This window comes from Myodes glareolus, chromosome 9 (genome assembly GCF_982192425.1).
Source record: "Myodes glareolus chromosome 9, mMyoGla1.1, whole genome shotgun sequence".
Taxonomy (NCBI): Eukaryota; Metazoa; Chordata; class Mammalia; order Rodentia; family Cricetidae; genus Myodes; species Myodes glareolus.
In genome coordinates, this window is record NC_142034.1 from 23,863,073 (window position 1) to 23,877,897 (window position 14,825).

A 14,825-nucleotide genomic window follows, 5' to 3' on the forward strand; every position below is an offset into this window, starting at 1 on the left:
CATGAAGATGCCACAGTCCCAAACACACACACACACACACACACACACACACACACACACACACACACACACACACAGATGTTACAGTCCCAAACACACATCCAAAGGCAGCCCTGGGCTGCACTGGCACAGCCGCCATGGCACACACCGCTTGGCAAGAGGTTGGCAAAAAGTGGATACAATGCCTGAGGCCCTGACTGGCCTAAGAGGAAGAGAAGAAGACAGGCTTCCTTCCCGGGGTCCCCTCTCCCAATCCATGCTGGGATCCTACCCTAAGATAGCCTGCACATCTCCGTCCCGGGAGATAAAGAGTGAGGTGCCCCACTTTCAGTGAAAACCCTGTGTGAAAGGACTTTTGGCTGACTACACTTTGGACCCCAAGAAAGGCATAGCTAGGCAGCACCCTGTCCCTGAAGTTGTGGTTCTTACTGTACTGGAAAGAGCAAAGAAGCTGGGGCCAACAGCAGAACGGGGGATGCGGAGAAGAGCTCACCACCCCCCTCCCTCCGAGGCCTGGGCACTGAGAAGACAGGGAGGAGGAGGGGGACAACAGTCCCATATCTAGACAAGTATCCAGCCAACACGTGGAAGGAAAATCTGTAGCCGCCTCTCAGGTTCCTGTCCCAATTCTATTGACTGTTTCTATCTTCCCGGCACCCCCACCTCTCCAACTGCAACAAAACCCTGACTAGGAACTACGGCTTTTACACTCTGTTCCTTCAGAATCTGTCCCGGGATGGGAGGAGGCGGCGGCCGCTGTGTTCTGCAAACTCATGTTCTTGCTGGACTGCAAGAGGGCAGAGTGGGGTTGGGCGGGGGTGTGAACAGATTGTATCCACAGCTTCCAGGGCAGGATGGAGATTTTCCCTAGGCCTCTTATCTTCCTCTCCAGTCCCAAAGTCCAAAACACAGGAGGAGGCAGGAATGGAAGCGGCCTTCCCTGCGCCCCCTACTGGGAGAAGTCAGAGGTGGGGTCTCCAGCAACCTGGACAAGGCTCAACAATGGCACTAAGGCCCCCAAACTCTTCCCATGCCCAAAAATGTCCCCCTACAGTCTCCCTCTAAAGCTGCCTGTCTGGATGGTGGGAACAATCCTGCTCTATAGTTCCCAGGACAGTCCTACTGTATTGTAATTGCCCATCTTTTTTATGAATTCTTTATCCATGTATGCGAGTGCTCTGTCTTCATGTGCACCAGGAGGAATCTGATCCCCCTATGGATGGTTCTGAGCCACCATGTGGTTGCTGGGAATTGAACTCAGGACCTCTGGAAGCACAGTCAAGTGCTCTTAACCGCTGAGCCATCTCTCCAGCCCCACCTTGCATCTTCTATCCTCCTTTGTCCACAAGTGCAAGGTGCCTCTACTGGAATAGTCTAGAGGATTCTTAAGGTACAGATAAACTCCTGACCCACGGCAGGTGCCTCCCATTCTACTGGGTCACATGCCCAGTGTGCTCCCCAGATATGCTAGCCTAACCTGGCCCTCTTAGGAATCTGGTAAATGTCCCTGTGGTACAGAGGAGGAAACATGCCAAAGAGAGCACCATCTAAGTGACACCCCTGAAGCCCAGGGAATTCCAAGGGTGCCTAAGACAACCATTGTCTTAGTTGTCCTCAGGCAGGAAAACACAAGAACATCAGAGATACTGCTCCCTTTCCCAAACACAAGCTGAGTTAGGTCACGCCCCCTTAGGCCCTTAAACCAGGGTCTAAATCATGCCTCTCCCCCACCCCCCCACCCCAGTCCCGGCGTACATACAGGCTGACATTCCCCTCTTCAGCTCTGGATTTGATTTTCTTCAAACACATTGAATTCTAGAACACTCTCACGCAGTATACACAAGCCATTAATCCCCCTTCTCAATATACTCAGCCTTGACCCCGTCATCCCCCAAACCACACAACCCTGACCTCCCACAGTAAACACACCAAGCCTCAGAGGCCAACCAACAAAGGGACAGGAGTCTAGTGCTATCTCTGGGGCCTCCACCCTGGCTCCCTAGGAGACCGGCAGCAGGACAATACCTTGCCTCCCTCCCACAGGTCACCTGTTCTCCACAGAGTTCATGCAAGGCACCTAAGGTGCAACCTCGCAAGAGGGCCAGGTAGGGGAGGCCATCTGGACAGCTCTGTGATTGTGGGACTGGAGCTGGGAGCCTGGGAGGTCACCGGGGACAACACTGCTTCATGCTGGAAGGAAAGGCCGCTGCTTCCCGCCTCCAGGAACTGCCTGACCCCTGTGCTAGTCCCAGGAGAGGCTAAAGCTGTAAAATTCTGAGCTGCTTCCAGGCACCCAGTGCACAGCAGGAGGGGGTTGGAATGCCTGGCTGTCTCAGACCCAAGGCCAGGCCTCTGGCCCCTAGTCCTAGAAGGTGCTCAGAGGCTGGGGAGTAGGGAGGAAGAGATGTTGTTGTTTACTAGAGAGGGGGAGGGGTGGGAAACCCACAAGCTCACAGAGGAGGGGGCAGGAAAAGGGCATTGCCTAACCTGGGTGGAGAAAGCCAAAGAAGGCTGCCATTTGCCCGGTATATGGGCACCCCACCCTGGAAGTAGGTTACCAGGGTGGGGGCTCTCCCCACCCACCTCTAAGAAAGAGGAAGGTGTTTGCAACACTCAGAGGAAGGCAGAGAATTTACTTTATCTCTCACAGGGGTCAGATCCCAAATCCCCTTGCAGCCCCTTCAGGGAGTCTGTCTGTCCAGCCCCTTGTTACCGGCACACGGACCGGCACAACCAGCTTGCAGGACCCCTAACTCCTTTGCTTCTTAAAATTTCCACCCTGGAAGGAAGTATAATTCTCCCAGCTCCTGGTGGGTGACCGTATGAGCTCTCATTCCCTTCAAATGCAGAGAGCATCTGTTTTGGCTTTTTTTGAGACAGGGTATCTCTGTGTAGTCCTAGCCTGGAACTTGCTCTGCAGACCAAGCTGGCCTTGAACTCAGAGATCCACCTGCCTCTGCCTCCAGAGTGCTGGGATGAAAGGCGTGCACCGCCACCACCTCCAGGCTGCAGGGATGGTTTTTACATAGGTGCACTTGCCCGATCCCCAACACTCTGGTCTCCCCATCAGCAGACCAGACTAGAAAACCAGAACAGAATGGGGTTCTCAGACTCCCCTACATAAGGTGGGGAGAAGAGGTAGAAATCAAAGGTGAAGGCTTGAGGAGTTGTTAAGGGGGGTAATGAAGTAGTACCTGTCTGCTCCTTAGCCCCGCTGTATAAGGGAAAGGAACATGGGCATAGACTATCTCTTCCTGACGGCTGGTGGGGCCTGGAAGGGAGGGGGCTGCGACAAGGCCTGAGGCCAGAGGCGGCGATCCAGGAAGCAGTGGTGGCTGTGGGCAGACAGCCAGTTGTGGGCAGTGAGGCGCCCAGCCAGAGCCTGCCCCAGGGACAAAGAGACTCCCTGGCTCCGGGGAGAGAGTGCTACCCCCACACCAAGAAGGGGGCACTGACCCAGCCCAGCCAGGCACACAGGGCAGTGGTGCCAGGCAACTTGCCAATGGCTGTGGGAGGGGCAGTGGGTGCCAGGCAGGGTGCTTGGTCCCTGCCAACCAGGAGAGGTGGGACACGTTTCCCAGGTCAGCAGCTGACCAGCCAGCCAGCCAGCCAGCCATGGCCTGCTCTGCTGCTTCCCACCCCCTCCTGCCCCAGGCCAAGCCCAGCTCCCTCCTCCTAGGCTCTGGCCTGGAGCCCAGCTGGGCCCTGGGGGCCAGAGTTACTGTAAGCGGCCTGGCAGGCCCCAAGCCTGGACTTTGCCAGCTGGCTATAGCCACTGCCACCTCCCACTACCTGGCTTGGCCAGCTAGGGAAGGGTACTGAGACCCTCGCCCAGCCAACTTGTGACCCTCACGGCAGAGGGTAGAGGCAGAAAACACAGGCCCTGCCAAGCCTGTGCATGTGTCCAAGGTCAGAGTCCAGGCAGAAAGCCCCCACGGAGTCCCTCCCTGTCCTTCGGGGGCGGGGGAGTTGGGGGGGGGGGTGTTGCATGGGCTCCAGCTGTGCTGAGCTGCCCTGGGCTGTCTCTGGAAGCCCTTTCCCTCAGAGGACTGGGAGAGGGTGGGGTGGAGGTGGGTTTCACTCTCATAATGTAGAGCTGTCATCCCCCCCCCCAACGCCGAGAGGTTTGTTTATCCACATCAGCTTCTGCATCCATCCCTCCTCAGAGCTATTTATAAGGCCCTCAATAGCATAGCGCCAGCGACACAAGGGACAAAGGGGGACAACAACAGTAGGAAGGAACCAAATGGTTTCATCTTTTCTCTACCACCCCCAACATCAAACAAGCTAAGAGCGGGGGGGGGGGGGCATCGTCAAGCCCCCCCTCCTCAACCCCGCACCCATACACACCATGGTCCCCCTAGTCTAGAAAAGACCTTGTCACTCACTGTGCCTCCAACGGAACAGATGTGTCCAGGGACCCCAATCCTGGGGCCTGCCCCCCTCCACACGCCCTCCCCCAAGCCTCCCCACCTAGACTTACTGGCTGGGGACGGTGTGCTGTATCCACTAACTGGAAGTTGGTGCTGGAGACTGCTGAGGGCGCCTGGAGGGGAGAGTCCACCCAACATAGGGGGGAAGAAGAAGGCGTAGGGGGGCACCGGGTACCCATTGAGGTGCCCGCCCCCAGGTGTTGGGCAGGAACTGCTATTGCTGGCCATGCCAAGCGGTCACAGTCAGAACGGCAGGCGAACAGTTTGGCAGGCAGCTGTGATATGCTTCACGCGGTCTCTCCTCCTCCGGGCATGGGGCCTGGGCCCAGAGGGGGTTCGGGTGGTCAGCCCACCCCCACCCCGTTCTGTCCCTGGAGTTGCAGTCCAAAGTGAGTGAGTTAATTTCAGCCTTCTGGAGCCCCCTCCCTAGCCACGGGCCAGGTGGACTGAGGAATGTCCCAAGAGTCGGTCCTTTGGTTAAGCAGTTCTGTGAGCAGACACTTCTGTAGGAAGGTCCAGAGCTGGTCTTCAGGGTGTCAAAAAGGATGCCACTCCCAGAAGGGCCCCAGCTAGGCGGCTGGGGGGTGGCATGTCCCGCGGTGCTGCAGAAAGAGGAAAGGCAGGTAAGTGGGTACTGAGCGGGCGCACGGGATTCCCCATGGCGCTCCCCAACCTGGGCAGCCAGAGATTTTCCTGTGGCACCCAGCTGAGCAGACACCTGGCACCATTCCTGGCTGGCAGGGCCAGCCTAGGACTAGGGCCCAAACACTGCTGGGGGTGGCAGGATGGCACAGCCAGGCTGGGAACATGGGGACAGGGCCCAGAGCACGGGAGGGCCTCTCACCCAGAATGCTTGGGAAAGGGTCCACACAGTGCCACCCCAAAGATCGGTGCAGCTGAGGCAAGCAGCTGGCTCTCCTTCCCCCAATGTGGGTTACCTGAGGTCAAGATACAGAGAACGCGCTGACAGGGAGGGGGAGAAGCCGCTTCCCTAAAGCACTGGCACTTCTCAGAAAAATGACTCCTAAGTGGGGAGGGGGGGCTCTCACACCACTTCCCCCCTAAACCTAAGACCCAGCATCCTAGATCAGTACATCCCTCCCCTGAGGAGGAGGAGGCCAAATCCATAGCCACGCAGGGGAACGGGTCTCCAGGTCTCCTAGGCAACATTCCCAATACCGAACAGTACAGGTAGCCCCAGGAAGCCCTAAGTCAGGAAAACGACACCCAGGGGATGAGGGAGTAAGTGGACAGGACATGCAAGACCAGATGCTACCCTCGCCAGCGTGTACACAGATCCATCCACACCCTGTCTGAAGAGCTGAGGCCAGAGGGTAGACACAGATAACACCTTGGGGTAGAGACACAGCTGCGACCTACAGATTCCGATACACAGCCAGATAGGGAGAAGCAGAGCTAAGGACTCTTCAGGTCGGTCTGAGTGTAGATTATACACAAATATATACAGCTGTAGAGGGACGTGTGTTGCAAATATATACACACATAAATGTATCATACATACATATGATAGAAGAGACACAAAAATAAGCCAAACAAAACCAAGTCTTACTTCCGTCTGTTCCCCTGACAGGTACTGATCTAAGAATATCCCTAAATGTCTACACACTAGGATGGCTGTGACCCGCTAACAGGGCCCAGAGATTTGGCTCTGTTGGTAAATGTTTTGCTCTGCATGTATGAGGACCTGATTTTAGATACCCAGCAAAAAGCCAGGCACAGTGTCATACACCTGTAACCTCGGTGTTGGAGGAGCAGAGCTGGAAGGATGCCTGACTGACGTCTGCTGGCCGGCCAGCCTCACTGAAGCAGTGAGCTCCAGGTTCCCTCAGAGACACTATCTCAAAAATTATGACAGAGAGTTATTGAGAAAAGATACTCGGTCAGGCTTGGTGGCGCATGCCTTTAATCCCAGCACTCGGGAGGCAGAGGCAGGTGGACCTCTGTGGGTTCCAGGACAGGCTCCAAAGCTACAGAGAAACCCTGTCTCAAAAAAACAAAAATAAAAATACAAACAAAAACAAAGGACAAAACAAAACCTTAAACATAGCACTCGCATACACAGCGAGTTCATTCCTGGGTATCTACCCAAGAAACAAGACAATGGAAGCCATGCACAACACGGTTTGTGTGTGCATGCTCAGATCAGGATCACAGATCCCAAGTGAGCAGTGAAACCAACCCCGAGGTCTAAAATGGTGGCCACCCAATGCGCTAGAGTATTTCAGTGCCAAAAAAAGAGAACAAAGAACTGACATGCAAACATGGCCAAGCCCTGAGAACAATACAGTTGCCCAAGATGCTATGTTGTATGATTCGACTTCTAAGAATGTCCAGGAGGAGCAGAGAGATCTGTGTGCATACATTTGTGGTTACTAGGAACTAGGGTGTGAATGTCAGGGAAAGGAGAAGTAGCTGCTAGTGGGTATGGGAACTTTTGGGGGTGGTGAAAACGTTTTAAAGTCGGTGGTGGCGGCGGCGGTGGCGGCGGCGGTGGCAGCAACGGTGGTGGTAGCTGCGTGATTCTATATACACAGGCAAGAGCTATGCAACTGTGCAGAGTTGCAACTCCTTGTTTTTCTGGCTTCTTTCTGAAAAAGTCTCACTCACTAAATCACTCAGGCTGGTACTGAACTTGCAATCTGTCTGTCTGAACCTCCAGAGGACTGAGATTACAGGTGTACACCACCCACGCTGGGCTTACACTGTATACTTTTAATTGGGCAGAGGAAGGCAGGTCTCTCTCTTTGAGTTCGGGGCAGGCCTGGTCAATGAAGTGAATCCCAAGACAGTCAGAGCTGTTACACAGAGAGAGACCCTGTCTTGAAAAACCAAAAACCAAAAACAAAAAACAAAACAAAACAAAAGAATTGTCCCTTTCCAACATTCCCCCTCCATCCCTACTCCCCACACTCAGGACATACCAGGTTCCAAGCTCCAGGCTCCAGGCCTAAACCTGGAGACTGGAGGATGCATATATAACCAGCATTTGCCTGGGGACCAGGATGAGAATGGGGGTGTTCTTGCCAAGGCCACTGTGGAAGAGCACTGTGTCCTCTGTCGACTGTCCCAGCCTGTGTCTTCTGTTAACTGGGGAAGACAGAGAGAAAGGGGGCAGGTAGTGGCCACAGAAGCAACAGCTCGGCTGGAGTGAAATCCGCACTGTGTTAGTGATTCATCACACCAACCACTGGGTGGGCCTCACTCCTGAATGAGGTGCCTCCTTCCCTTCACAGACCGATGACTGATGTCAGAGAAAAATGGGGACTCCACCTACAGGGCCAGCTGCCGCTCTGTCCCCCATCTCCTGTGGGATCCCATACAACAGGAACACGGGCTGCAAGAGCCACGCTAAGGAGGACAAGTGTCTGCACTTGGACTCTCTACAGACAAGCCACACACTTGCAGAAAGTCACCCATGCGAGCCTACAGAAAACATCTGGGTGGGCGAGAGCAAGCCTGCTGCCGTTGCCTGTGGGTAGGCAACATGGGAGCAGAAGCAGCCTGGAGAGAGCATCTCTCCACACCTGGCCCCAACCACACAGTGAGTACAGTCCAGGACTTATGTACATGGGCTCCTGCATACACTCCCAGAAGACACACAACTGTCGCCTTATAGTCTCTCAAGGTGCACAGTCTAGCTTAGGAGATGCTCCGAGGTCCTCCCTGTGGGCCAGCCCCGAAGCTGCATGGTACCATCATCCCCCAGCCCTCAGGAAGACTCTTGTCTACACAGAGGCTTACCTACCAATAGGTGAGGCCTAGGAGACAGCTGACCAAAGAGAGGCCACCAGACCCACAACTGAAGCCAGAAAGCTACTCACTCCAAACTGGAGGCGTTCTGACCTTGCTTTTGGGAGTGGGTGACACCTGGCTCGGACTTTTGAAGCCCAGTCTTTTATATTCTAGAATGCAGCTTTGCCCGCACAGAAGACTAACGGTATCTACCTTAGAACGAATGCCTCAAGTATCCCCCTGAAGAGGTTAAAACTGTGTCAGACTTCGAGCCACCGGCCTGCCCCAAACACACAACTCTGGGGAGAGTCTGGAAGGCCTCAGAACCTCTAGTATCCTAACCGAGCTGGGCCAACACACTTCAAGGCAATGTTCTTCAGCTCCCTGAGGGGAAAAGGGAGGGCTCTCCAGCGAGGGCGGGACAAAGGTCACAGAAATGGGCCAAGGGCCAGGCTGACCAAGGGAACAGGGATAGGCATGGGCAAAGATGATGAGGGGGTGGAGCAAGGTCCTTTGGGAGCCATGACCCTCACAGAGATGACTGCGCCCTGGCCAGAGGATTTAAGCCGGCACCAAAGAGGGAAAACAAGCTACCCACATCTAACCCCCACCCTCTGTTCATAGGCGCCCTGCCTGAGAGAGAAAACCACAGACCTGTCCCTCCAATCCATTGAGCCCAGCAGAAAAAGAAGAGGCAAGGGTGCTGCCACCAGCCACGCACCTCTTCTTATGGGCTCTTTAATCCCTAAAAGGTATCACGATCAGTTGTCAACCCCACACACGCACACATACACGCACGCACACACACGCACACACACACACACACACACACCATGCACATCACTCCAAAGCCACACATTAAAGGTGAGAGCTGCGGCAGCCATGAAGATGGGGGACACAAAACCAACCCAGAGGTCTGAAGAGTCCAATCTCAGCTCTGCCACTCTGGGTGACCTTAGGCAGGTAGCTTAACCTCTCTAAGCATGTCCGCTTGCCTGTGAACTGTCTCCCTTGATGAACGAGGTCCTGGAAAGCACCTAGCACTGCCTGGCACAGAGAAGGCACTTAGGTCTCCCGCCTCCCCATCTCTCACCATCACCTGGGGTCCCTGGGCTCTTTGCCTCCTCTCCCTGGCCTTGCCCCAACCAGGACCAGCATCTGTGGACAGGGCCAGCATCTGTGGACAGGGCTAGCAGGGAATATTACCCGTTTTTCTGGATCTGCTTCCTCCCAGACGGAGGGGAAGATTGTGGGGGAGAGGGATATCTGGGGTGTGGGCAGAGGCCTGACCACAACCCTTTCCCAAATTCCCTTCTTGCATTTCACAAACCGAAAAAGGGAAATCTTTGGATTTGGGGAGGGAAGAGAAATAGACCATTTCCTCCCGTGTCCTGGGGAGAGAGAACTTAAAGGCCCCCAAACCTAGCGAGGCCACCTCCCAGGCCTCCCGTCTTCATGCATCCTCTCCACCCTACGCTCCTTCAAAACGAGGGGTCCCCAGGAACAGGAGTCAAGCAGTTCCCTCTGTTTTATCTGTATGCTTTGAGACAGGGCCTGCCACCCAAGCTGGCCTCAAACTAGCTGATGACCTTGAGTGGCTGACTCCCAGTCTCCACTTCCAGAACCCTCCCAGGGTAGACCGGCACCAACACACCGTGACAGGTTTACGTGGTGCTGGGGACAGAACCCAGGCTTCCTGCACGCCAGACAAGCACTTCACCAACCCTTGGCCCCAAGCAGCTCCCTCTGAAGGGGCTAAGGCTGGGGAGCTTAAAATAAGGGGAGATGGGGGTTTCCTAAACATTCTAGACAGTTAATGAATCATATGCAAATGAGACACAGAGCTCAAACTCCACTTGGGTGGGAGAGCCTCCAGCCCTGGCAAGACAGGAGAGCCCTACCCTCCGGACCCCCAACCCTGCCCAGAGTTAGTTGAGCTGGCCAGGCAGGGGCAGGGCAGGACAGGACCGATTTCAAACCAGAACAGTGGGCTCCGGCTATTTATAAGCTCTCCAGGAAAAATCCTTGTACACACAAAGCCACAACCTCTCCCCTCCCCCACGCAGCTTCATCTGCAGACCGACCGGGCCGGCCGGGAAGCAGTAGAGAGCACTACCCTCTTTTCTCCAAGGGTCCTCCCACTAACAGCTCTGGTTCTCCTCCTCACGGGCCCACTCAGCCTCGCGAAGGGAAAAGACTATGGAAGGCAGGGCCAGGCGGAAGCCATGCTCTTTCCCACCAGCCCTACACACTGGCAGCAAGGGTCTCTTCGGCTAGGCCTGGTGGGCCACCTGCCCCAGAGCGTGTCCTCTCAAGGGGGTCAGTGAGGTAAGAACACAGAACCTTGCTGCCGGATGCCAACGCTGCCCACATTAAGACACGGCGCCTCGTCCCACGAGAACAGTTCTCATCCATCTCCAACTTATACTCCACGAAACCAAACCTCCTCCCCAGCTCCCAGATGCCACGTATCAGCTGTGAATGACTAGCAAGCGTGAGGATCAATCAGAGACCATGAGGCCAGGACAAGTTGGGCCCCAAGAGCAAAGAGTGGGGGTTCTTCCCGATACATCAGAGACCATACGCCAGAGGGCCTGAGGGACACAGTCATTCAGGACTTCCCACGCCCAGGGTGGCTGAGGGGCCCATCCAGAACCAGGGCTGTAACTGGGTCTTCCATGGAAGCAGAGAGTAGGTGAAAGGGCAGGGGGCAGCCCAGGCCTACAGGAAGAGGGGGCCAACCCATGGGGAAGGAAGAAAACAGGAAGAGGAAGAAATGAGCCTGCCCTGGCCACAGCCAGACCACAGGAGAATGTGGACAGTACATGCCTATGGGGGACCAAATGGGCACAAAGGGGACCCCCCAGCTTGGAAACCACCGATGTGCATACCCAGCCTGGCATGGGGCTTTCCCCACCCTCACCCTGGCAGCTGCCCCCTCTCCACCTTCTCTCCACCACGCAGGAAGCACAACTCACTCATAATTAGGGGGAAGGTGTGGGGGGGGGGGGGAGGAGATGATCAGAGAAGCTAACCAAGCAGTCGCAAGTAGAGATGGGCTACACCAGTCCCCACTCATGCCTCAGCTCAGCCCCAACCCCAGCCTGCTGCACTCTGAAGCCTAGGGCACGCTGCCAATAGAACTAGATGCTACCAGTCCCCTCCCGTCATCCCTCCCTGGGGACCCAAGCTGCAGGGAAGCCAGGAACACCCCCCCACTACCTCAGGATATCCTTTTGGCTCTGACCCCAGACCAGGCCTGAGTCAGACTGGGCCCTGCCCCACAACCCCACACCCTAGGACCCCCCAGGAACTTCCTACTCCACAGGGAGCCCCTTAGTCCAGCAAGAACCAGGGGGAATCTCTTCCCTTCTCCATGCCTAGCCAAGCAGAGAAGCCCACATTAGGTGGGGAAATCTGGTCACTGAACTCTTAGGCCTTCCCTTCAAGAACAGAGCTTGCTGAAGCCGAGAGAAGCTGGTGTAGCCGTGTGTGGGAGAGCCAGCTGGCTGCAGGGCCACTATAGTCTCCCCACCCATGAAACACCAGGGACCCGGTGGCCCACAGTCCTGTATATTCCAGTGTGGATCCCAAGAAGCCACAAACTCTCCAGGGAGGAAGGAAGGAGAGGAGAGAGGAAGGTAGGGTCTATGAAGTGATGTCTGAAGAGGCAGAAGGACCCAGACTGAGGGGATGCGGCCACTCAATCAGTCTCACACAGTCACGGCCACAAAGTCAGTCTTCCCAACACAGTCTGAGTAGGTGGCTGTGACTCCTTCCCACAGACAGAAGTCTGAGGGCCCTAAGGGACCTGAGTCGTCAGAGACCACACACACAGGCTCAGCTTGAAAGGGCCCCCTAGACAGGCCTCTCAAACATCCCCCTCCCAACTGTGGGCCTTGAGGGGAGGGGCAGGTCCCTCCCCACAAAAACCAGGGGTAGTGCCTACGGCGGCCATCACCATGGCAACCAACAACAAACATCCCAGGAACCACAGTGGGACAGGAAGTGATGAGCACGTGACAGGAAGACTTTTTTTCCCCCCTTCACTGTTAGGGGGGTGCAGATAGGAGAGTTTGCAGCTCTTGGGGAAATCAGCTGTCGTCCCCCAACATTTCCCTTCCTAGAGCTGGAGAGAAGAGGGGGTCCGCTAGGAGGGTGGCCACTCCCCACCATTCTGTGCACCGTCAGTTCATATAGGGCTCACAGTGCCCTCCTCCACCTGCCACTCAAGGTTACCCTCCCTCATCCCCCCCCCCCTCCACTTCCTGCCGTGACTGGAGATCAGAGAACTCCATGCCACAGCTTCCCCTTCTCAAGTCTCGATTCCTGGGCTGAAGGTTTCGCTGTGGGGCAAGGGACAGGAGGGCTGGGGACCTGCAGTAGAGCCTAAGGGACAGATGCTCCAGGGGGAGAGGCCGGGAGGGGCTACCCAATAGGTGTGCACTCATGGGCACACAGCGAGGAGGTCACCGTGACACACTGAGGCTGCCTGACCTTAGGCAGCTTTGAGGAAGAGGGAGCCAGGGCCAGAGGACCTAGCCAGTACCCCACGTATTTCACCTGGGTCCTATCCTGAGCCTCCGGGTTCACTCTGGTTTTTCCGGTGGCCTCCAAGCAGGCAAATTCCCAAAGACCCAGCCCTTATCACCTCTCCCCTGCCTTTTGTGCTGAGGAATCCCCGCTCCCTGTTCCAAGGTGCCCGCCCAGACGAGGGCACCTTGGCTGAGGTGAGGGGAATGGAACCTCCCTCCACTCCCCTCCCCTTCTCTGCAGATGTCCCAGGCTATATTTAGCTCAAGCCGGGCGGCCAGCCAGCCCCAGACTCCCCACCGGCCGAGAGCTGAGCTCCCAATTTTTTATGCAATTAAAACATTAAGAGAACCACCCCATCGGGCCCCCCCAAGCGCACAAGCGCGCGTGCACATACATGCACCCGCGCGCGCACACACACACACACACACACACACACACACTGCCCTGTCAAGGGAGGATAGCTCTAAGAACTTGAAGGAGGACTGCCTACTCTTGCCTACTCTACAGCATCCGATGATGGGGTAACAGGGTCCTCGGGCAGGATAGGAGCATCAGGGCTCAGATGAGGGTGACTGACATTTGCAGTGGTGGTGGGGGGATGGGCTTTCCTAGTTCCCACCAGAAAGGAAAGGTCTATCTAGAAGAGGCTGGGGGCTGGCTGGAGAAATTCCACCTGTCATTTTGCAGCCCCTCACTGGCAGGCTCCGGTTACAAGGCTGGAGTTGGCAACAGGTGCTGGCCAGGCTGGCAGCAGCTTAATCCCCCACCAGCTACTGGGACTGAGTGTGGAGCCTGGAGGTCCAGCAGGGGCTTTGGGGGCAGGATGCTAAATGGAAGGGGGTATCTCAGGGCCAGCGAGGGACCTCTGCAGGAGGCAGCCCCTCTGTGATGGAGGGACCAGTGTAGCCGGGCAAAACCTACAGCAGCACCTATTCCATCTTCCCTATGATGCCAGGCCAGCGGGCGGACTAGAGTGTGGGAGGTCTGTCTGCCTGCCTGCCTCTTCCTCCTCCTTACCAAATTCCTGGAACAGGCAAGGGAGGTTCCAGTTGCAGTGAGGGGAGAGCAGGCAGGCGGTCCCGGCTTGGGGGGGGGGAGGGCAAGTGGGGAGAGGGGGTGAGGACCAGAGAGGGAGGCAAGATCCAGACAAGATCCAGACGAAGCAAGCGACACCCACACCCAAACCAGACTAGGGACACACACACACCAACGCTGACACGTTCTCACACTCTGGGCCAGGTCCCCGCACGCCGCCCACCCTGGAGGGACACCCAGACACCCTCAACTAATCCTGCCAATTCCCAGGACACCTCCTGGACACACAAGGAGATCCAGAGCTGCCCCGCCCCCACATCCCACAGAAACCGTGTGGGCTCCAGACAGCAGCAGGAGGGCGGAGAGGGAAACAGGAGGAAAGACAACAGGCCTCAGCTAGGATGGGGAGCCAAAGCCTTGCCAGCTGGGGGTATCACTGGCTATACTTCTTTCTCAAGACTCAGTAAGTCATGACAACCTTGGTCATCTCGCCAGAGGCTCTGCCAGCTTCCCACACTCCTAAAACCACCGCCACCAGACAGGGGTGTGGGGTGCTGGGAGTGGATGATTGTGCTTATTTGTCAAGGGGTAGGATTACCTTCCTCCATGTCCATCACCCTAAATCCTAGGCAGGGCTCCCCAGAAGACCCCATCGCAGGCTGGGCTCAACTCCTCTCTCCTCCAACTGAGAAAAGGTGCCCTGCTGAGGTATCCCAGGGGACAGGGATCTGGGTATTAAAGTTATTTCATGTCATACAGTTCTGAGGACAATCCACCTACAACCTCAGCATCTGAACGAGAGTGACCTGGTGAGAAAGATCCCAGAGGGTGGAGCTAGCTAGCTTCAGAGACCAAGCGGTTAATGGAAGGGCAGTTCATCTGAGTCTGTCTGTGTCCCCCAAACAGACCTGAAGGCCACTCAATGTTCTCACCCCCACACTAGACAGGCTGGCAGGAACAACGTCATGGCATGTGTGGGTGACTGTGCCCATGGGGGAGGCACAGGGGTGATCAGGCTGCCTACAGCTAGCTTCCTGCCAGGCTGCCACATGGTTAGGAGTAGGAGGT

At 56.1% G+C, this 14,825-nt stretch overlaps 1 protein-coding gene across 5 annotated transcripts in view; it reads right to left on the minus strand.

Annotated features, from left to right (window-relative positions):
* Rara (retinoic acid receptor alpha) overlaps positions 1–14,825 on the minus strand; it is a 44,943-nt gene that overhangs the window by 19,006 nt on the left and 11,112 nt on the right. For 3 of the 5 annotated variants that reach the window (XM_085695763.2, XM_085695762.2, XM_048450760.3), the window contains exon 2: positions 4,484–5,035. The exons of 1 other annotated variant lie outside the window; for it this stretch is intronic. In XM_085695763.2, coding sequence (XP_085551889.1) covers positions 4,484–4,661 — 178 coding nt within the window. In that variant the 5' untranslated portion in view covers positions 4,662–5,035. Of the gene's footprint in view, positions 1–4,483; positions 5,036–7,375; positions 7,542–14,825 lie in introns of all 5 variants that reach the window. One more of the 5 variants, XM_048450761.3, reaches the window with a different exon arrangement.